The sequence below is a fragment of the Zonotrichia albicollis genome, chromosome 27 (assembly GCF_047830755.1).
Source record: "Zonotrichia albicollis isolate bZonAlb1 chromosome 27, bZonAlb1.hap1, whole genome shotgun sequence".
Taxonomy (NCBI): Eukaryota; Metazoa; Chordata; class Aves; order Passeriformes; family Passerellidae; genus Zonotrichia; species Zonotrichia albicollis.
In genome coordinates this window covers 4,836,567-4,860,860 of record NC_133845.1, presented here as the reverse complement: position 1 = coordinate 4,860,860, position 24,294 = coordinate 4,836,567, and the positions used below count along the sequence as shown (strand labels likewise).

Sequence of the window (24,294 nt, the reverse complement as noted above, 5' to 3'; positions counted from 1 at the left end):
GCCAGTTCCAAGCGTGGAGCTGGCAATGTATCCGTGCACATTCCTCTGCCCTAATGGCTCTAATAAATGCATTGACTCCCAATCTCTCTCTCTCATTGAACTCCACTGTGGAGCTTGAAGGGCTGCACTTCTCTTTTATGCTCAGTACTAAAGGAAAAAAAAGCCATTCAGCTGAGCTATCTGGAGAATGAAGTCTTTTAAAGTTAACTGTAAGGTACTTATAATGAGGAACAAAACAAGCAGGGACAGCCTAAGGTTTCCTACACCAACACGACAATTTGTCCTAGACTGGTTCAAGGAACAAATTAAAAGACACAGCAGCCCCATGGGTCTTTTCCCACCTTTCCTTGTGCAAGCTGGCATCAAACACGGTACATCTTTGCATGTGGCTGTATCTCTATCACCCACTTATCCAGTCATTCCTCAAAAGCCCAAACTTACTCCAAGAGGTCTTTTAGGAGATCTCAAATTTGGATGCATCACCTCTGCAGAGCCTCTCTGGTTCTTGCCTAGCCATTCCCTCATATTTTTGGAGGTTATGGGTGCTTTAAGATCCCCCTGGATGAAGCAGCTTGAGTGTCCCTAAGCCAGGCTTGTGGCACCTAAAGACATACGAGTTGCTGAGTGATCCTAGTAGCCCGCACAGGAGCCTCAGAGCAGTAGTAATAGAATAGTAATATCCAAATTAACCTTCAAATTATAGAGCTGACAGGGAAAATTATCCTAAAATAGTACAAGAGGCATCTTAGAGAAGGAGGAAATTGGCAATATGGACCTAAACCCCCTGACAAGCATCTGGCAGTGGTGGAGCTGAGGGGACCAAGCCAAAACTGGGCACCCAGAGCCGCATGTCTGAAGACACCACAGACATACCCATGGCAACAAGAAGAACAAGCACCTCCATATGTCTTCCCAACTGCATTTCCTTTCCAAAGAAAAGGACAACGTGGTAACTGAGCACAGCAGGAAAATATATGGCTTTAATTTTTTCTCATTTGCCAAATGCTGGCGGGGTGTGGACAGCGGGTGCGGGGAAGGCTGGGAGTTGGGTTTGCTTTTTTCCTCCTTCTGAGCTATATCTGCAAGTGAGTAAAGTCCTTAGCGGTGACAGGACAGCTCTTTTGGATAGTAATTGCCCAGACATCCCTCCAAAGCAAGCCCAGACCATGAAGGGGATGCATGGGAAAAATCAATGTATAAGTGTGTGGGTACATCTCCCACCCTCACTGCTTCCTTTTTCTTTTTTGAATCAATTACTGTGTTTCTAGAAACCAAACTCAGCTTCCACAGGGGCTAATAATGATGTCCCTTTTAGGATCCCATTACTGGGAATGCCAACATCCAGGCAGAGTAAACCTCATTGATTTTCATCCTGAGAATTGTAAGACTGGAAAAATGAGGGAGACTGAGAGAAATGAGGGAGGCTCATCTTTCTAATACCAAAAGGAAGCAACAAGAGAAAGCATTTGATGCCAGCAGCTAGCTGAGGGTTTTCACACACACATTGCTCCCAGGGACAAGGGAAAAGACAGATCTGGAGAAGGAAGAAGCAGACACCAGACCTGAGACTTAAAACAGACTCAAAGGCAACTGTTTAAATGAGCATTTAGGAGTAAAACAACAGGGTAGGAGTTTCCCAAGGGCTCCACCTGGGTCTGAGGCAGCTCCTACCAAGCCCACAGGTTACAGCCCTCACTGACACCGTGGTCACATTCAGGTGATTGAAGTGACCTTGCACTCCAGACTGCCATCACTCAGGGCATTTCACCCAAAGACTTAGGAAGGTCCATAAAGGAGGGAAGGTGCTGCAAGACAAATTTTCTTAATAGGAATGTCACGTCATATGATTGGCTCTAGGGAGCTTAAGGAAAAGTTTCCCAAAGTGATGGCACCCTCACAGGGCCCATGGGCAGGATGAAGGCAGGGATGCTCCTGCTGCTGACCCCAACACAGATCTGACTGTTCCACCATCACTGCAAGGGGAAGTTTGGAGCAGTTTCAGCTGGAGCAAGCTGTGCTTTGCTTCAAATCCTCCCTCCCCACGGTGTGCCCAGGGCTGTGCCGTATGGAGGCCCAGCATTGCCGGGATGGTGATTTGCAGTCTGCTCAGACACAGCCCTACATCACTTGGGAGAATGAACCTACAGTTTTATAAACTATTTATTAGCCCTGTCCTGTAGCGCTACATCAATATGGCCATCGGTGAAGCAAGGCAGGAGCTATAAAAATACCATCTATCCAAAATAAGCTTCATAAAATCAAACAGAGGCCAGTACAGCCTAGGATGGGATTGTGGCTTGACATATAAAGGGCCTCTCAATCTTTGAGATAGACCATTAAAATCCTCAAGCCCTTTTGGTTCACAGAAGTCTAAAACAAAAGGGGAAAAATAATGACACCTTTTCTGGCGGAGCAGGAGAAGGCAGCAAGGCAGTCGTGCAATGTCATTTGTTTCCACAGAAGCCAGATTACTCCCTCTTCCCAGCAAGAAAACTACCAGCTCCAAAAAAAAAAAAAAAAAGTAAAAGAAAAAAAAAGTAAAATAAATGCTTGTTTTCCTTTGCCTTCCCCACTTCCCCACTCACGAGCTGCCTTTCAACAGGCAAAAAGTTTCTCCTCCGTGTGCCAGCAGTGCAGGAGGGGCTGGGGAGGCACGGCTGGAGCACTCCGATATCCCAGCCCGCACTCCCCCCGGCTCCTGAGGCAGCGGGGTAAGGCAGAAGGCAGGTCAATACATTGTCAGAGATGATGATTAACATTTCCAGCCAGTGCTCCCTCAAACCACCTCTAAAACATGTCTTAATAAACTGCATTGCAAATAGCCTTGTATTTCTACCTCGCTGCATCTGCCAGGGTGAGATAATACAGCGACCTCAGGAAAAGTGACACACAGGGAATGAGCTGCCGGGAGTTATCCGACACCATGAGACCTGGCTCAGCACATCCAGCCCCAGGTGGCTCTTGCTGTGGCTCACCCAGGCTTTTTGGGGCTCTGTAGAAAACAAGAGGTACTCTTTTGAGCAAAGAAAATACCAGCTCGCAGAGGGTTTGGGGTTGAAAGGGTTTGAGGGAGAAAATCGCTCTGAATTGCTATTGAGTGTGAAAATCACTGTACGAGAGAAATATTTCAAAGTCAGGAACGTGACTTTTTTTTGCAGAGGCAGGCACCATGCTTTGAAAGGTCAGAGGGAGGTGAGAGCAAGCACAAGCATCATTTTTCTGGAAACACGGCTCTGAAGCTTTCCAAAACTGTGTGATGGCAACAGGCTCCGTGACAGTTCCCAGCATTGCTGAAACACTCGGCTGGATTGAGCACGGCGTGGCTCAGCATCACCTTCACCTTTCCAGGGGATTTTGAACCTCACACCTTGCTGCACTGCGATGCTCAACCCTGAGGGAGACAGTCAGAGCTGCCAATCCAAACTGCAACTCAGCTCCTCAAAGCAGTGAACTGGAAATGAAGCTCACACACCTTCACGCCCTTCCCCTGGTTATCAGCCTGCCTCAGTAACATCAAAGAGAGAGGAAACAGCTTGGGTTGGACATGGGGTGAAAAAAGGAAGGAAAAGATTTGGGTTTACCTGACAAGTCACCTTCAACTGGGCAAGGATGTTTTACATCCCCGCTCTGGACCTTCAAGTACTTCAACATTAGGTAAATGCCACTTACCTAGGAGGGAAAAGAAGAAAAAGTTAAAGTTCACCAGGTATTTTAACGCAATGCATTTAAAAAGTGATGGAATTTGTAATTCACTTGTAGACTGCAGGAAACACAAAGGGGAAAACTCCAGGTTTTAATACACTTTTATAAAGGTCAGCTTGAATGGCACAGGGTCACAAGGCCATCCTATAAGCTGTTTGTTTTCTTATTTGCCTCTCACAGTCTCAGCTTTTCCCAACCTCCCCACACAAGCCTGTAGAACAGGCCTTAGTTCAAGAGACAAGGACTGCCTCTTCCCATCCCAAAATTTAAATCCCTACAGAAGGTGCTTCCTGCTCTTTCTTACATTGTTTTTTTTTTTTTTTTTCAACAGTAAAATTACCCTTCTTTGGTCAAAGTCTGACACCAACCTTTCCATCTCTGCATTCTCAAACAGGTAATGCCACCAAATATTTCCAACATCAGCCCAAATTCCATGCTCCAAGGGAAAAAACTGATCAGGATCCTTCTTTCCCAAGCTCTAGCTGCAGCAATTCATCCTTCCAGGTGGAGATGTCCTACCTGATCTCCAGCCCACCAGGCAAGACCATAGACATGGGACAAACACTACTATTCACCCTTTCCTTCCAGAAACACCAGTTTGACCTTCTCTAGGACAAAGAAATTCCATATTTGTCAACACAAATCAAAAAAATCTTCCTCGTGAATACGATAAATATTAATTGGAGATAAATGAGAAGCCCTTCCCTTTTTTCAACAGGCATCTGGAAGCACGGAAAACCAAGCAAAGGAGGCTGTGCCCATCCAGCTGTTGCTCCATAGGCTGTTGCAGGAATTGAGGATGATGGGATGGGGCACGTCTGGATAATGCATGGCTGTGTGTACTCTAAATGACTAAAAGGATGCCTGGGGCTATGGCCAGATGCTGCTAAAACACACAATTGAATAAATAAATGGAAGGTAACGGAGAGGGGAGTGATGCCATGGGAGAGCGAGTGGCAGAGTTGTGTGCCAAGGTGTTAAAAAAACTCCCACAGAGCTGCCTAAACCTCTTCTGAGACTCTGCTGCTACGTGTTTCAGATGCTGAGAAGATTGAACTAATAAAAAAGAAATGAGAGAACTGTCACTGCAGATTACATGGTATTTATTCCAAAATCTGCTCATTATAGAAATTTGCAAGACAAATGGGTTTTTAGGAGGAAATGGCAGCTTTTCCTTAAGTGTATAAGGATGAACAGATCTGGTTGAGAGCTGAATCTTTCTCTCCCTTTTTTGAGCTACTCCGGCTCCAAGTCTTACCAACCACCCGAGAAATACTCATGAGGGCTGAAAAAAAAAACATTTTTTTTTTTTAACATTCTCCACCAGCCTCTTCATAATCCTATAAGAAAGTACGATTAAGAAATATTTGAAGCAAGAAAAGCTCATTTGGCCTAGAGAGTTTCTAGGCGGAGAGAGCTTCTCCTGCTCCTCAACAGCCGGCAATCGGCATTGCTAACGCTCTGGATCCTTCCTTCCTCGCAGGGAAAGCCCTTCACCAAGAAGAGTATTTGTGGTCAGGCTTTAATCCCCCAGCCTTGATAAATGTTTAATTCCTGGGCCTGGCTTCGTATCTGAATATAGACTGGAGGTGCTTCGCATTCTGCCGTATCCGAGAGCTTCTAATGACATTTTGGCTTCTTTCCCAGTTAATTCCAAGTGCCTGAAACCCAAGCATCTCCCCTCTCTCCCTCCCCATCGTGGATGCACATGCGGATATTTAACTGATAATATACAAAGCCAGAATATGTGGTTTTAAAACAAGTCTCTGCAGCAGACACTCAAGAAGGGAGAAGAAGAAGGGGGAAAATATGCCTTGAAATATTACAGAGTAGGAGCTGTCAAGTTGAAAAAGCTTCTACAAGGTTTTCAATGCCATAACTGTGTTATTTAGCTGGGGATGAGAATTTTCAGACACATCAACAGGAAAAAAGGGGTTTCAGGAGGGGAGAAAAAAAAAAAGAGAGGCGGCCTGTCTTATTTGCAGCTCTCCTTTGTTGGAAAGCAATTACAGCCTTACTCAATTTATGACCCAGAATGCACCCTAATCTACTTGTAAATGCGTCTTATTCACCACACAGCACTTTCAGATACAGCCAGGGTAAATAAACGGGAGATTGTTCCTACCTACATTGCGGCACAACTGTTAATTGTAACGCCCCATGAAACTTAATTATGCAAAGCAGAGTGGCGACACTGCAGCCATTAATGAGATGTTTGATTCAAGAATAATTTGTTGTTTGGAGCCTCGGACTTGTTTTGCCTGTCCCTTCCACTGTGCTGCACTAATTCTCAATTCGTGCTTATTTTAATAGTGCGGCAGCAGGGCACAAAATGGCTCGGCTGAGACAGCAATGGGAGGGCTCCTGGTTGGAATCCCATTTTCCAAGTGTGCAGCAAGGCCCCACCATATGGGTTTCCCTCACTTCAACAAATTCAGCGGAAAGCTGGTGATGGGACACAAAACATTCTGCAGGTAAATGCTGGGAATGCTACCAAGCCCTTTTAGACAAAGGAGTGGCTAAAAGGAGAACGACTCAGCTTTGTTAGAACCTTCCAAAACCATGCTGGGATGGACACAGGTGCGAATCCTCTTCACCCCACACACAAACACCCATGGCATTGCTTCCAGCTCCTTTGCAATGGCTGGATCTGAGCAACGCTTCAGGCTGAGCTATCATGTTGCCTGCCTGGAAATAACATTTTAAAAACCACAAATAGAAGTCGAGAAGAGGTTGAAGAGACAAAGAAAAAGCTGACTTGGAGCAAGAAGTTGTAGTACACCCACTGATAAGGCAGGTGATAGATAGAGCTACAAGATGTTGCGTGGAGACTCTCCCTGCTGCTCTTTCTCCCTAAATGGAGAAAGGAGATTGGTAGTCAGACCAAGGTCTATTATTTAAGCCTCCAGTTATTGATAGAAACACGCTATCTTTTTAAATTTACAATCAAGCAACAATTCACTCTCTCCCATTTACAACAGCATAAGATGTTTGCTCATATCAGCCCTGGAGATACCAGAGTCTTTTCTCCTCTCGGTTCTCTCCCAAGCTCTGACTGAAGAAATCCTTCTGCTAACATCATCTCTGAGCTTTCCCCTCGTTTTTCTTCCTGGTGACACGCTCTGCTCCTAACTCAGGCCGAGCACTGACCCACTTCTCCAGTTGGTTCCATTAATACCTGTGATTAGTAGGCCTTGGAGCCAACAGCCACCACCAGCCCATGAATCACCAAGATTTCTTCCCTTCCGTGGCACCAGCAAAAAGGAAGGAGCCAGGGTACTTTATCTCTGATATATCTGCTGGTGATAGGAAAGACATTGTTGGTCTACTGTAACTGTCTATTTTTTTCTTATAAATGTGTCTCTTAAAATAGCAAGTCACGAAGAGGGTTTTAGACATATGGGAGGCCCTTGGGAGCGGGGCCCACATGACTGCACGCAGTATTGATAGCAACGAGATAAAGAGGAGCCCGGCACACACCGAATCCCGCCGACGCCTCTAATAAGATCAGGACAGATGACAAGGCACTCAACTGTGCCCCAGCAAGGTCATTACTGAGCATTAATAACAGAACCTTATTATGAACAGATCACTCAGTGGTAGAGCCTTTCCCACCTTTGCTGCTAAGAAAGTCAAGGCACCCCAGGCCCCAGAGCAGCAGGGTTTGGGTTTTGCTGCCACTCACCCAGGCTAAATATGGCCAGGGGTGTCAAGCTGCCCCATGGGGCAAGTCTATCTTCCTAAGAAATGCTCATCATGGAGCCATTTGGGTTGGAAAAGACCTCTGAGATCCCAGGTCCAATTGCAAGGGCCACCACTAAAGCAGCACACTCCCAAGTGCCACATCCACATCTCTTAAATCCCTCCAGGGATGGGACCCCACCACCCCCCTGGGCAGACTGTTCAATGCTCGACAGCCCTTTTGGTGAAGACATCTTCTAATATCCAATTCAAACCTCCTCTCAAGGCCATCTACTCTTGCTCTGTCATTTGTGAATTGGGAAAATAGATCAGTCTCCACCTGACTCCAGCCTCCACTGGGTAGTTGTTGAGAGTGAGGAAGTTTCCCTTGAGCCTTCCCAGCTCCCTCAGCCACTCTTCACAGGGCAGGTGTTTCAGACCTTTCCCAGGCTCTGTTGTTCTTTGGACAAACTCCAGCATTTCACGTCTCACCTAATGTCTTTGTATATTACTTGAAAGTCATGACCAGCTGCATGCACCAAATCAACTTTTAATATTCTCCTCTCCCCTTGCCTTGTGCGACCTCCTTGCATTCCAAACCAACTCTTCCTATGAAGATACTCCCACCAAAGCAGCAGCCAGCCCTGCTTTCCTCTGCCACAGCATCCAGCAGCTGTTCTCTCCCTTTCCATCTTACACAGAGGAGAAGGTTCAGGTTTGCCTGATCCTCCATCCATTGCCCCTTTTCCAATGTATTTTGGAGTCCAAGCCAGGGAGAACTGGCACCATCAGAAATCTGACCCAGGTTCTGCTGAAACTCTGAGTGAAATTATGCCGAGCCCACTGAATGGGTTTTGACTTCAAGAAAAATAAAAAGCATGTCTGGAGAAGAGCAAGATTTTTTTTTTTCAAGCAATTTTGGCTCTTTCCCCCCCTACTGTCTGATATTTCATTTTGGGTGTTACTTTGATTTTATAGAAAAAATCAAAACCAATCTGACCCCAATTGTCCAGAAGTACTATGAAAAAAATATCTGATATTCACAGAGCTGTGGTCCTATTGCCCTAATTCTCACCTTCTCTTATTCTGTAATTTCCTCCTTCGTAACGTGGTGACTGGAGCTGAGTGCAGTGTCTCAGACGTGCACTCAGTGAGGGCTGAGATATTATTGTTGATTTATGGGGGCTGGCTCTGCTTAGGGAGCAGTGATTTACTTCAGTGTGTTTTCACAACGCTGCCATCTCTTTGGAGACAGATCTCACCCTCAGCTTCCCCACATCCAAGCACCTGGTGCTAAGCACTCGGTCACAGATTGCTGAGACATTTCCCCATCCTTCCTCCTCTCTGCAGCTTTGTTTCCAGGAAGGTCATTACCACGTTTTTGCTCCCCTAGGGTTTAACAGCCCAATTAGGGGAGACAGCAACACTTCAGTAGGTGCTGGCCAGAGCATGGCCTTATCCCTGGAAACCAATTCCTCCTCAGACTTAAATATGGACCCAGTTTTACACGTCACTTATCTTCACAATGGAACAGGTCAGGAATTATTCTGCCCAGCTTTATCTGCTATTCAGCTCTGCCTTTTGTTGGTCTCCTCCTTTTGATGCTGTGAAAGAAGCAGGCCTTGCACACAGAGGCTTCCCTAAAGTACTTATTTTCCTCCTATGGGAGCAGGCAAACCTTGCACCCAAAATCCAGCCAAGTGACCATGCCAAGATGAAGCACACTGCTCCCTGGGTTGTTTTTCCAAGAACTGTGTCTGCAAAACACTCCTGGGAGACAGGAAGAGGAATGGGAACAATACTACAGCAGGACCTAGCCATAAATACCTGTTAAAGGGGCCTGTTATGGCTTTTCCTTCTGCAGTGGTTTTATACATACATAGATCAGTAAATACTGTAATAGAGGCAGTTTTCTGTACAACACTTTTTGCTGCTATTTTGCAAGTGCAGATACATCAGCACAGCATCAGGCTCTTAAAAATGCTCAGGAAAAGCTGCTCAGGAGAAGCTGCTGGTGCCATTACCCAGCACCCACACACCAGAACAACGAGCACTCCCTCAGGCTCACATTTCTGCTGCAAAAGAGGGGAATCAAGACACTTTCAACAGCAGAGCTGGGACTAAGTCTCCTATGGAGCAAGTCCCAACACCCCACTGGGAGACAGGAATCACGATCACCTCTTTGTTTCCCATCTCCCTTTTCATCCTCCCTTTGCCTCCGTTTCCCCCACTGCAGGAAACCTTGAACGCCGGCTCCCTACCAGAGGTATTGAGAATCTGAACAACTGAGCAGCGTTCTGAGGGCCTTTGAAGGAGCTGTACAATGTGGGAACAGTGGTGCACGCCGAACAATAACGTGTCCTCGCTCGCGGTGCGGCCCCCGCGATGACTGTCCTCAGCACAACTGTCAACTCCACTCCCGGTGAAGGATCTTTATTATTAGTGATGAGCTAAGAAGCAGGGTGAATGCAGCTTGATTTTGCAGCTCCAGCACTTAGGGGAAAGAACAAACTGTGTAAATCCATAATCGGAACCGCGGAGTAAGAATAAATGTGGAATCCCATCAGGTGACATCTTGCTTTAGGTCCATGTTTTCCTTGCTGCTTCCCACATCTCTCCTGTGAAAGAAGCACCAGCTCCTCCTCCCTCCCATAGCCCTTACCCTGTAATTTCTACCCTTTATATCCTCAAACATTCCCACATTCATTGTAAACTCCAACACTCTCTCTCAAGCCATTTCAGGCAGTTCCTCTGCGATGCTCATAAGTATAAAATCTTTCAGTGATGGTTGCAAAAGGCGAAATCAAATGACAGGTTGATTTAGTGCAGCTCTTACTAACAGCTTGCAGAAATTAGAAGTAAATAGGAGGTCAAACAGCTCGCAAGCAATTTGACATTGGCAATTGCAGCTTAGTTAGGCTCCTCTGGTAATAAAGAACCACGGTGTCTTTCCTTTACCTCAGTGCTCGGCAATAGAAAGGTCATTACCAGCTAAAGATATTGCAAGAATAACACTTTAAACCTTTATTATTTTTAACAAGACACGGGTATTTTAAATAGTGTCTGTGCAATACACTTGTGGCATGCTACAATGACTGGAAATGGCTCAAAATAATAATAAAAAAACCGAGTGAAATTGGAAACACAATATGTAACCATCCATGGTTCTTAAAGCTGTGTCAGTCAGTTAAGCAAAAACCATGCTTGGGCATAAGTGAGCATGAAATTTAATATAAACATCCTGAATGTCACAGAGAAACAGATGAAATATGTATACAAAATGATAAAGTAAAATATACAATGAGCTTTGTATAAATAAACAATAAAGAAATAAGAAGATTAAAAAAAGCTGTCTTTATGATATATAGGATTGGCGGGAATGAACCCATTCTGCAATTGTCTGGCTTCAGATACTTTGGGGATGTTGATTATGCTTTTAATTCTCTTTCATCAAAAGCAGAGGTAATTAGGGACAAAATAATTCCAGTAAATGTCAACTGCCTAAGACTTGAGAAAACTCAAAAGAGGCAAAGTCATACACAAATATTTTGAAGTGAATAATAAATGAATTGTGGGCTCTAAACAATTATTTTTTGAAGTATCCCTAATGTAAACTAACCAGATGTCCTGGGTGAAGAGGGTGAGAAATTGCCTTGACAGGCCACTAATTCCTTCACTGCAGATCCCTTCAGTGAAGTGGGGATTATCAAAATAAATAAATAAACAAATGAAAGCAAACACAAGAGGCACAGCATGGCTTAAAAAGCCAGAGAAGGCCAGTGCAGTTATTACAAACAACTGCAGTCCTCAAAACATTTCTGAAAGTTCCTATCTGAACTTCAGTACCTGTTTCAAATGGGAAAACAACATCCCTGGCTTTTCAGACCCCCCATCCCTCATTTAGAGATGTGTGTCCCCAAAGCAGTGACAGCATCACTAAGCCCAACTTGGTTCCCGACTTCCCCACACCTCAGTTTCCCACCTGTCTAATGGGAATAATAACAGGGCCCCATTTCCCGAGCTGGAGCGTTGCAGCAGCACTCAGATGCCATGGAAACGGGCGACATTCCACCACCCACGCTCCCCCAAGCCAGCTCTGTTATTCAGCAGAAATGCAGATGGACCAGCAGCTGGCCCAGAGGAAACCTGGTCCTCCTGGGTGAAGGATGGGCAGCATTTGGCAAACCTCTGCTCCCAACTCTGTTTTATGAGCACTGGGGTGTCAGCAGGCACTGTCTGGGTTTTGTGCCCTGGAAATACTTCCCAGCCCATGCCATCCCACCAGGATGCATCACTGAATGCCACCTGTGAGCTCTTCTGTAGATATTCTCTGCTGGGACCCAAAACCCTGCAAGCAGGTGCAAGGGAGAACATCCACAAGGTGCAAAAGACTCCAGTATTGCATGGAGATGCTAAAAACCCCAGGCAGGATCACCAAAATGGCTGTGGAACAAAGATGTTCCTCTCCTGAATGCTGAGTCCAATCCCATCCACGTACAGTCTCCTCCATTGCCCTCCCTGAGAAGAAGAGGGACTGATCTATAACTCATCCCACCTCCAACAAGCTGCAAGAATTATTCATCATCATGCCAAGCTATCAATTTCCCAAATACATCCCAACTGGTCACAGCACAGGTAATTAGAGGCCACAGCCACCAGTGATTCAGGAGGGTGAGCACTGAGTGCAGGATCCAGGAGTGCCCTGGGAAATGATGGGACCCTGTGGGTCACGCTGGTTCATCTGTTCATGATTGGCTTAATCAGAGATAAGACTGACAATGGAGCAGAAATTTGAGCTGCAGACCAGGTCACACAGGCCAGCTTGGTAGGAGACAAAGAAAATCAGAAATGTCAGTAGCAGGTCTATAATAATTGCGTAACTATTTCAGATAATAATTTTACAGCAGAATTTTTCCCTGGCTTCCTATCCTGTGGAAATCCCAAATCAAGGTCGAATCGAGGGTTTCAAATGCCTGAAGATTTTGACAATGCAGAACAAAACCAGTGAGGGACACCCTCACACTGATCTCCACTAGGATGGAGGGACAGAGCCCCCAGGAGCCAGAGGCAACCAGAGAAAAGCAGAAACACCCCCCTGGCTAGCAAAGGACACGGCTCCACACCACTTTTGTCATCTTTCCCTGTTCAGCAGACAAGCTCCTTGGTCACTGCGAAGGACCAGGGCCATGGAGAGCAATTCTGAGCCGTCTCTGCCTGCAACCTGTATTTGTTGCTCCCTTGAGTGGCTGCCTCAGACAGGCTTTACTGTATTTTAGACCTGACATTACCCAGCAGGCAGTGAAAACTGGCTACTCATTAACTTTGCCAAGATGGGAGCAGCTCCCATAAAAGCCACTGAAACCACTCCAGCATTCGGGGTGTGTGTCATTTAGCTGTGATGTGTCCCTCTTGCTGTTTGGCTTTTCCCTTTCCCTTCAGTTTTATTTTTACGTGGTGACATTTGGAAGAGAAAGCCACTGAAAGCGGCAATATTGGACATTCAATTCCTGGCTCCCTCGCTGTCACTTAGCAGAAAACATTCAGAAATTTAATATTTGATCTTCCACCTCCTCTTTGATCACCTTTTTGTGCCTCTACCACTCCAAGGACAAAGTGGCTTAATAAATTGGAGAAATGGGCTGAGGAGGCTGCTCTGAGAGGGATTCAAAGCAGAGGCAGGAATCAGATGTACAAATTACTCGCTAGCCAAGGTTTTGGCAGAGATGTCAAGAGATTTGTGTACTTGGTGCTTTTTCAGGCCAAATTTCCCAGAGAGGGACTCTGGCTGGTTAACAGAGAGTTAAACAAGGCTTAATAAAGGCAAATAGTTAGCAGGTAATGGATTGCTGAATATTCAGCCGATGAGGCAGCGCTCAGCTCATGTCTGTAGCCACCAGCAGCATCATCCACTGATGGATTTATCCCAATCTACCACTAATATCTGCAATATGCTTGTAACATCTGCTAACCACTTATTAACTCTATACAGACTCCTGAAGAGCTATCAATAACCCTAACTTTAATAAGAAGGGTGACCCCGTAGCCAGCATCAGGACAGAAATGTCATTCAATCAACTTTTCTGGCTGGGCTGTTTTGCTCTGCCAGAAACCTCCTGGGAGCATCAGGCAGGACAGAGCAGCACGTTCAAGGTCAGAGAGCCCTCAACCAGCCCTGTCCTTGGGACTGCAGAGCCCCAAACTTCAAGGCAGCGCCATATATCAGGCTGCATGTCCTTCCTTTGAGCTCCTCAGTGGCCACTACACAGTTGATATTCACCTTTCAACCATTAAAAAAAATGTTCATGATGAGATCAAGCGCAGTGACCTCATTCTGCATGCACCAGCTTCCCATGCTAGAGCAGATATTTTACTCTTTGCAGATGTGAGGTGAAAAGCGTGTTGTTGAGGGGAGGCAGCACAGTGAGAGCCGTGGGGAAGGATGGCACAGAAGTCACATTTTCTTTCCATGAAGGAAGCATCCTCCTTCTCCACAGCCTGCTCAACTGCACGGGGAGTGCTCACAGGAAGGAGGACATGGGACAGAACCCTGCTGCCTTCTCCTCACCCTCACAGATGGTTCCTTTCTGGTGCTGTGGGGGCCAGCACATCCCCAAGCCCTAATGTCACATGTCATAATGTGCTAACATTCCATGGAGCTCCCCTTGCACAACTCCATGACACTCCCCACTGTACAGATGGGGAAACTGAGGCAGGCTGGGTCACAGCAGATGGGTTCCTGCTGCCTTCGGTGCTGCTTCCAGCTCACATCCCAAGGTCAGTGTGCCAGCAGCACTCACACATCCTGCAGGGGTGGAATTCACAAGCCAAAGCCCAATTCCTCCACCAAATTGAGTCACAGGCAATCTGCAAGCCAACGGATTTGGGTTCCAGCAAAAGTTTGAGTCCCAAACTAACACAACTGTGCCCCATCCTGTGCAAAGGGGACACTATGCCAGCTTTTGGAACAAACACCCCATTTGCCCATCGCTACTCCTTCCAAAATAAACAGGTTTATGATCACGCCATCATTCCATCGGTCCAAGGCTCTCATGAAAAACCCAGCCTGCACCGTGGCCAGCACCACCACCCCGCGCTCCGCAGACCGGCTGCGGATCTGTCACCATTTCAAGAGCCACTTTCTGCATCCCAACCGTCCAACACAACCCTGCCAGCCCCTACCACCTGTTCTGCTTTGGCCTGCACCACCACCACCGCCCTCGGTGGGCAGGAAAGGCCCTGACATGGCGCGGATCCTTGCGGGGTTTGCAGCTCCGTGGCGGGCACAGCTGGCTGGATGCTGCTGCATCCCACACCGCTGCGCCGGGGAGCGGCCGCTGCAGCACCAAATTAACGGTGCATCTGCTCCTCGCTGCAGACGCCGCCGAGAGTGGGCTGTAATTTCGTCTCCGATCCCCCAAATAATGTTTGTTGTCGTGCTGTAATCTTGGCAATCAATGTAACAGCTGAACAGATCGTTTCGGCTGAAATATTTGCTAAACACGCGAAGACCTTGAAACCACACCTCAGCGTGTGCGCATTGTGTGCGGAATTGCACGCTGAACTAAATAAGGACTGGGTGGGGGGAGACACAGGGAGAGCTGCCAGCCAATTAAAACACAAAAACAATGAGGAAAAAAAACCAAACACCAAACCCCTGTGAGTTTATCTGCAGCACCTTTTACCAGCAACACCTTATTTCCTGTAAATCAGGCAAAATAAAGATTCAAGCACTCTTTGGAGCACTCCACTGTCCAGGATGGATCAAGTGAAATGAGTATGCAAGGCTCTCAGAAGCAGAATTTAATGGTCACAAAAATCAATCGGCCAAACCAGCTGCACGCATATTAACCTCCTGATGTCCCTCTCACTGAGTGCTACCTTCACTATAGCCAGCTATAAATAGGCTAAGCCACAAAATGTTTTTATTTAGGGAATTTAGCAAGAGCTGCTTTTTTGATTTCTGTGTTTAGCCTGCTTGAAATGCCAGCCTGGGAAATGAAAGCAGCAGATTAGTGAAGACAAAGCTGCAGGTGACCAGGTTACACTCATGGCCACACTATCAACAACCTGCACGTCCTTCTGCAAGTCATGGTGCTGTGATATTTCCCTTTTTCTTCTTCAGACCTGTCTTTATTTTGAAATCAGCTTTCTGAAATAAAGAATCTGATTTGGATACAACAGCTGGGCCGCAGAACCCCAACTGGGGCTGGGGTTCCCAGGCATTAACTTAACATTTACCTGAAATAACACAAGGTCTTTGGGGACAAGAAAGGAAAGTTGCTCCTTTTCTGGTTAAACTTTTGTGTTTCCAAGGTTTTGATTTCTTCTAGCACTGCAAAGCATTTGTATAAATTAGCAAAGACGTCTGAGATACATCAAATTTGACAGGCCTGGGGCAAGTTCAAACTTCTGATCACAACATCCATCACAAGCACTGAGCTATTTATCAGCAATTGATCAAAACAAAGAGCGAGAACAAAACCTTTCACTTCAGTAATTGATACCTGAGGACTGACAAGAGCAGGTCCACCACCTCCCCCTCAAGACTGCAGATTGCTTAGCTGACCCCCAAGACTTCATTCCATTAAAGCACTTCACCAAATGTGAATCTTTGGGAGACCTGACGCCACAGAATGAAGAAAAAAACATCTCATGGACCTGCTCAAGCTCCACCTTTGACCCTGTAATTCAATCATGCAAACCCCCTGATGACCTCAGTGTAAGGAGTAGCTGGAAAAGGTTGGAGGACCAGAGATGAGACTGATGGAAACAGTGTCAGGAATTCTGGATAAAAGGAATCACTCTCTGTTCTGCCACAGCCTCCCAGGGAGGCCTGACACATCACCCAGGCTCCTTGGTCTCATCCCCAGTGGGGTTGGTATCTCTTCTAGGGAAAGAAAGCACATTTGCAAGTCTGGGATGCCAAGATATGACAGAAAAATGGGCAAAATCCTTTCAGTGAGACCCAAGCAGCCTTTTAATCCTCCAAGCAGCAGATCACAGCTGCTGAATCACAGCGCTCTTGACTAGGATTCAAAAGAGAGAATTTGGGGTCACTGGGCACCTCCATGGTGATGTGTCAGGCTCAATTCCTTGGCTGTGACATCCCTTCCATTTCTAAACACCTCATTCAGTGGGGTTTCAACCATCTGCACTGCACAGGGACTTGTCTCCAGCCTGGGCTGCAGATTTGGCTGGGATAAAACAGGCAGGAGCCAAGGAGTGAAGCCAAGGGGACAATGGCCTGGGGCCAGGAGAGCCACACCAGCACAAGCAGCACCTCCACAGTGCCCTGATCCCAGGGATTGGGCACTTCTCTCCCCAGAGGAGAGCAGGGAATCACTTTGCACGTCTTTATCATGCCACAGCCTCTAATCCAGCAGCGGGAGCCAACCTGGCTTGCCCGGATCCCTCACGGAGCCACGAGCCTGCCAACCTGCTGAGAGGCAAAGGCTGCCAGCACTGCCAGCCTTGGCAGCTCTCCCAAGGTGCACAAGCAATGGGCTTTCCCTGGAGGCACCAGGCAGACAAAGGAGGCTCCGTGCTTCCTACAAGGCGTGCGCGGCCCTTGCCAGAGGACATGTGTCCCCAACAATTCCCTGTCGGGCCACACCACTCCAAGGGAGCTGTGACACAACATCATTGCAACGAGGCTCATGGAAACCATGTGTGCCAACCATGGCAAGAAAAAACATTGTTTCTTAAAAAAAAAAAATTAAAATAAAAACAATCAGCAGTTTTCCATGCATTTGCTAATTACTCATCAGATTTTCTAATGGAGGTGCTTGCATGGCGCATGGAAGCTATGTGTGCCAACCATGGCAAGAAAAAGCATTGCTTTCTTTAAAAAAATTAAAAAAAAAAATAGCCCATCACAACGAGGCTCGTGGAAGCCATGTGTGCCAACCATGGCAAGAAAAAACATTGTTTTCTTAAAAAAAAAAAATTAAAAAAAAATCAATCAGCCGTTTTCCACACATTTGCTAATTACTCATCAGATTTTCTAATGGAGGTGCTTGCATGGCGCATGGAAGCTATGTGTGCCAACCATGGCAAGAAAAAATATTGTTTTCTTTAAAAAAAATTAAATTAAAAAAAAAAATTAGCTCATCGCAACGAGGCTCGTGGAAGCCATGTGTGCCAACCATGGCAAGAAAAAAGATTGTTTTCTTTAAAAAAAAAAAATAGCCGTTTTCCACACATTTGGCAATTACTCATCAGATTTTCTAATGAAGGTGATTCCATGGCTCATGAAAGCCATGTGTGCTAACCATGGCAAGAAAAAGTATTGTTTTTTAAAAATAAAATAAAATAAAAAATTAGGCATTTTCCACACATTTGGTAATTACTCATCAGATTTTCTAATGAAGGTGCTGTGCTGAGCACTGGGAGACAGAAGGATTTTCTGCTAAAATCAAACGGGGAGTAAGTGCGGCGTTTACCAAGGGATAGGCAGCTTCAAAGCTTTCCCTTCCACTTAGATTTTAAGCACTTCTACAAAAGGACATTGATTTTGGGTTAAATTGACTGATTTTATTCATAGCTGGTTCGTATGGTGTATTCAAAAGACAAATTGTACGAGACTGCAAGCTATGGATCAGCTCTGATAATTCAGAGTCCTCTTTCCTCTTTCTCTTTTCCTTTTTTTTTTTTTTCCTAAATATTTTCCATGCTTATAATTTGCTATTATTTGGCCCCTGCCTGGACAGAAAAGGCATTTTCACAGTATGGGAGCCGGTCTTTGAAGGAAAGGTATTATATTTTAATGCCAATTACAACAGAAGTAAGAATCAGACATCCCTGCAACCCTTTAGAGCTCCTGCATAGCAAATGGCCTATTTGGGGAGGGGATGTGTGTTTTGTTCAGAGACATTATATTTATGCAGAGAGTTTATTGACTCCAATTTAGTTGAAATATATAATAAACATGTGTATCAAGCACTAAACACTTGTGACAAAGATCAGCTCTAATCCCTCAGGTGCACTGCTGTAGCTGTTAAGAGAAGTGCTAGATGAATACTCCTTAAAAATATCACAGGCCAGGAATATTTAAGGCCATTGCACATGGTAGGCATGAGGCAGCAGGGCTGGGATATGCTGCCAGCTGCCTTTGGACATGCAGGAGGAAGCATCAGCTCCCGCCACCCCAGCACAGGTCACCATAAATGTCCCAAAACATCCTTCCAGGCTGACTTCAGCACATCCCCCCTCACACACAGCTGGCCAGCTGCAAACAGCTGGATGCAAACCAAAGCAACCTTATCCCAGCAAGTCATGGTCTGAGGCTGGGCAGCTCGGCCACTGTGACTCTGTTTCCCCATGGAAACGGAGATGTTGAAAGCCACTGGTCAGAGGAACTCAAGGGGGGACTGTTTGCAAAATGTATCTGAGGAATTAAGACATCAGCTGCTAAATTAATATCTGCATCATCACTCTTGGAATCATTGGAAAAGCCCTGCAAGACCATTGATTGCCACCTTGTCCCCAGACCATGAGGGTCACATCCAGGCATTCCTTGGACATCTCCAGGGATGGGCACCCCAAACCTCCCTGGGCAGCCCCTTCCAATTCCTTTCCATGGGGAAATTCCTCCTGGCGTCCATCCTGTCCCTCCCCAGCCCAGCCTGAGCTGTTCCCTCTCCTCCTGTCCCTGTCCCCTGGAGCACAGCCCGAACTCCCTTGGCTGTCCCCTCCTGTCAGGAGCTGTACAGAGCCAGAAATTCCCCCTGAGCCTCCTTTGCTCCAGGCTGAGCCCTCCCAGTTCCCTCCTCTGCTCCTCTTAGGATCTCCAGACCCTTCCCTATTAACTTTGCTTCCATTCCACATTTTCTTTCAGCAGCGACGCAAACCTAAAATGGCAAAATCCTTCCATCCTCACATCATGAAAGGCTGCAAGACTCATTTTATTAACTAGGAGGAAGAGAAACTTAAACTATCAAAAATATTTCTCTCAAAACCAAAAGTTTGGTGACCCCAAACAATTCTTGGGTTGAACCCACTGGATTGTTTCAGAAAGGGAAGAATTGAACAACTTCAAAAGATGCTGAAACACAAAAACATGCAGAGCATTCGGTTCAAAGGCCCATCACAGGGTTTCCTTCTGTTTTATTCAAACCCTTTGGGAATATATTTAAATAAATGAAATCTAAACAAAACAGTGGTGTTTGCAGGGAGTGGGGCTGAGCTTTTCACCCCTCCTTTTTTTTTTTTTTAAGGAATTTTGTCATCCAGCAAATGAGCAGAAAAATGTGTTATTCACTGAGCTCTACTTAATGTGCTGAATACAAAATAATAAATAAATAAAAGGAGTATACAAGTGCATCAATCTGAACATATAATGAGAGCCTGGTGGTGATGAATTTGAGAGATGCAAGACAAACCACCACTGAGAATTGTGTAGGGAGCAGGATTCATTGTTGTGCCATACACACACTCCCCAACCGATGCTGAGGAATTAGGGGTGGCTTCTGCAGCTGTGGACAATCCAGAGGAACATTTACAATAAGCCTGTTCATGTCACACCCTGAACATGGAGGAAAAGAAGGGAGAAGAGGGCACAGACTGCAGAGCATGAGGAGTGCTGCTCCTTTAGCTGGATTTTCTACTGATCTGGAATTACTGAAGTAAATACCTTAAAAACCACCCAGATATCCCAAATCTCTCTGCATTCCAAGCACAATTAGATTCTCAGCAGTCAACCACTGCAACCACCTACCAGATACAATAGCTACAACCCTTGAACAGGAGATGGGATTTTGACCAACCCAGGAGCATCTCTTTCTTTTTTCCCCTGAAGTCCAGCTCCTGAATCCAGCAACCTTCCCCAACAGCCAAAATCCCACCAATTTTTGCCACATCCTGGCACCTGCTCTATCAATTTGCAGCCTGGGATGCCAGGCATTTCTGGAGAGCTCCTCTGTTATCATTTCAGAGCATCCGATGCCGCTAATTGATACACCATAATACTCTCATTTACTCAGCATCAAGCTGGAGCGTTGATAATTGATGGATTGGTTTGCCTTTGATGATCTGCAAAATTAAAAGCCACAACTCTGCAAGATGCTGAGGATCCCACGTGAGAGCCTGCAAACTCTTGAGCTCCCAGTGCAGCTGAGCAGAAAGGGAAGGCACTCAGGACCAAGCAGGGCTGGACCTTAATTCAACAGCCCCCATGACTTTGTGGAGCTGTATCTATTAATATGAATTTAATTGTGGGTTTATATCTTATTATTGTCAAGTGAAATGAAATTAGGAGGAAGGAGATGCTGGTCCTCCAGGGAGCATCTGTATTTCCAGTCCCAGAGAGCTTTAACTTGTGGAAGAGGGCAAATAGACAATAAATGTCAATAAGACATCTCTTTTCTGCTCTTTTTTTCATTAAAAAATGCTTCCTGCAAAAACCCACAAAGCCAAGGGGACTGCAGGCATGGAACTGTGCACTCCTACCCAGTTTCATGATGTTTTTCTGAGAGGACCTGCTTTATTCCAGCCCAGCTTCCCTAGGATACACCTTGGAGAACATCAAGAGCAGCACAGCACAACACCGTGTACCCAAACCAGTTGCTGAGAGTTTTTTTCCCCCAGCACGTTCAGCAAACTGCATGGCTGGTTATGGAGGAGGGGGGAATGTCTGGCCAGGCTGACATTAATCAAAACAGGATTTCTCGAATGAGTTTTACAGATTTCTGACCCAGCACTGCACAGCACATTCGCGAGGTCAAGGAGACGTATGCTTGAAGGATGGCAGTTGCATGGCTCCTCTCAATCCATACAATATATTACTGCTTCCTCAGAGCCACTCCCCCATTCACAAATGATGATTAACACTCTAATCTTGGCATAATTACTCCTGCCTTTCAAACCACACCAGAAAAAGAAAAGAGAAAGGGGAGGAGCGCCAAGGAGCCGATGTCCCACTGTCATGGCAGCGTTTCAGAGCCAGCTGTCCACGAGACAAGTCACGACAGCAGCTCTGTCCACCTGCTTGGGAACAATGTCACAGGAACTGAGGAGGACACTGGCCATCTGCATATATTCCCCTCATTACTGTCTCTCCAGCTCAAGTCTCCGTGGTTTATCAGGTTTTAAGACAAGGTCATTGCAACCAAAGTTCTCCGGTTCGCTCCCCAGAATTTCTTTTAGTTATTCCTATCTGGATACTCATATTATTGCCATTAAATTATGATAATTTAAGCATCCTGCGTTCTGGGCGAAGCAGACAGAGATACCCAGTCAGGATTCCTGCCAGAAACACGGGCTGGCTGCACCTCCTGAGTATCTCTTAATTATCTCTTTCTCTTTCTGGTGGGGAAAGGTCTGAGCTCAGGTGAGTGCTCCCTGCTCTCTTCTATTTGATTCAATTCTCCGGCTCATGAAATATGCTCCTGCTTCCTTCGAAGGACAAATGAAATGAAACAGCCTCTTGGAAGGAGACAAACGACAGAGGATACGGGTGAAGACATAATTCAAGAGACTTTGGGAAAGTCGGATGGTGATTTTGAGAGGTACTCAAGGAATTAATCCAGGAAAGAAAGAAACAGAGAAGGAAGTCAATTAATTCACTACAGCACTGCATGGACCTCTGACTGGAAGTCAGCTGCAAGGAGTGCCCAGGGAGGCTGAAAGGCACTACAGACATTGTATTTTTTAAAAAATGAGCTGAAAGGTGATTTTTCACGCACAGAGAGAGGATGTGGAGCTGGAACAGCACTAAGGAAGTGGGCAAGAGCAAGAGCCATCAGGATTCACCTTTTCTCCTCCCTTTGGTGAGCCCCACCTGGGCTCTGAAGGGAGGTCCCTCAGGTGATGGCATTTGGCAGCACTGGGTGCCTAACAGTAGCTATAAAGGACTGTGATGTGACTTCAAAGACAGACAAAGCAGGAAAAAGGATCTCTAGGAGGAAAGGACAGCTGGGCACTGAGCAGCACAGGTGATGCAGGGCTGCCAGAGGAAGTCAAAAGGAATTTGGCAGAGAGGTGAGTGGACAGATGGAGTGTCCTCAGGGCAGCCAGGAGCAGCCGCCACCTATGGAAAGCTCCTCCACAAATACCAATACCATCACTGGGGGAAGGAAAAAGCAACACCTGGGATCAACACTGGCCAACTTTTGTCCCTTGAGATCACTGTAGATACCAGACTCTCCTGGGAGCCAGAACTGGGTCATCTCCAACAGCACAGACCAAACACAGAATGGCTTTGGTTGGGAGAGACCTTAAAGAGCATCTTGTTCCAGGGACACTGGAAGGAACAACTGCAGGGATGGAGCAACAACAGCTTCTCTGGGCACATTTTAGTGGATACCACTTTAACCACCCTCTGTTTGCTCTCTGAGGTTCTCCAGAGCCCCAGCAGGGACCAGAGGACGTCTCTAAAGCGCCGATGAAGCCGGAGGTAATTAAATACGAGGGGCCTCCCATTGTCAGCATTGTGCCTCTGTTTTTGGCAGCCGGCTCCAGCAGAGCAGAAGAGGGAAGATTTGATTTTAATCACACAGATTTCAGGTTTTATTTTGCTCATTAAAATTTCTGATAAGGATTTAGTCTGACATTATGCAGTATTTTGGAAGAGGATGTGTGGCAGTGGGGGGGATTGAAGCAAACCACGTTTCCTTGTGATGAGAAGATCTTTCTGCCTCCCCATGACAGACACAAGGATATGAGCAGGTGTTATTTCAAAGGGAAGGGATTTGGGGGGAAGAGGGGAGCAGGAGGGACTCAAACACACCAAATCAAGGATCTAAGCCTTGGATTATGGAGAAAAAAGGTCCAAAGTCTGAGATTACAGAGCCCATTTCAGAGCTGCCTCCTGGAAGCCATGATCAGTTACTCTCCTAACACCTTTTCAGGCCCCATCAGAGGGAAGGGAACACTTCCCCAGAACAGAACCAGAGATTTCCAGACTGTCCCAGCCTCCCCACACCCCTCCAGAGATTTCTGCAGAATAGGCTGGTACTCCTCACTCAGCTTTGCCTTGGCAAGGGGGAAAATGATGGAGTACAGGAAATGGAATTGTCACCATTTCACTGCTTTCAGGAGCACCATCAAACACTTCCGTGGAGAGGAAGGGTGACAGCTTGGACAGGGGAGGGAGCAATTCTCTTGTTTGCTCGTTGATTAGGATCCAGCAATTGCAGGCAATTTGCCTCCTATTTCTTCAGCAGCTTTACACAAACACTGCTTTAAGAACCTAAGTGTTATTCATCAAGAACAAGAAGTCTGCATGAAGCCAAAGTCACCTGAGCAAGAAATAAATGAGTGAATGTGAGCTTCACCCGGGCCTGCTATTGCCAAGCATTTGGATTTGTCCCCACAAAAGCATTTGGAAACAAGATGGATTTCTTTGTCCCCGGAGGATGTGTTGTTCTTTTAATAAGCCTTAAACCAAGCGAGTTGTGCAATGTGAGTCGTGCAGAAGATGAGATGAGCTTTTAACTGCAGTTCCCTGGGTGCTCTCAGCCTGTGTACCCACCAGCTATGAGCCAGACAGGAGATCTGGGGAATGAGCAGAAATCCAGGAAACAGATGGAAAAAGAATCTATGAAATACCCAGTAATTCCCACCAAACCAAGGGCAGCCAGAATGACAGCAGCAGGAAACGCTCAGCCAAATATTTCCAGTGCATCTAAAGGGCTTGTGCCACCCCAGAGGTTCCTGGTGCATCCAAACCAGCACCCAGAGCAAGAAAATTGCTCTGCAAAAGGGATTTTCACTGGGTCAGCAATGAAACCACCCCAGTGAGGCAGCAGCTGGCACCAGTCCCCTCTTGAACCTCCCCTCAGTGGTGACTGAGCCGCAGTTGTGTGCAAGGTGCTGCAATTAGATGGCAAAGAAAATGATGCAAATGACACCATTCATGTATTTTTAACAACTTCTAATGGAAATCAGTAGCTGGGAATGAGCAGGGATGCACAT

At 46.2% G+C, this 24,294-nt stretch overlaps 1 protein-coding gene across 6 annotated transcripts in view; it reads right to left on the bottom strand.

The window, feature by feature from the left end:
• The window catches only part of OPCML (opioid binding protein/cell adhesion molecule like), a 313,690-nt gene that overhangs the window by 233,224 nt on the left and 56,172 nt on the right, over window positions 1-24,294 (bottom strand). For 4 of the 6 annotated variants that reach the window (XM_074527868.1, XM_074527869.1, XM_074527870.1 and 1 more), the window contains exon 2: window positions 3,582-3,669. The exons of the other annotated variants lie outside the window; for them this stretch is intronic. In XM_074527868.1, the coding sequence (XP_074383969.1) occupies window positions 3,582-3,669 (88 nt within the window). The remainder of the gene's footprint in view (window positions 1-3,581; window positions 3,670-24,294) is intronic. 6 annotated transcript variants of the gene reach the window in all.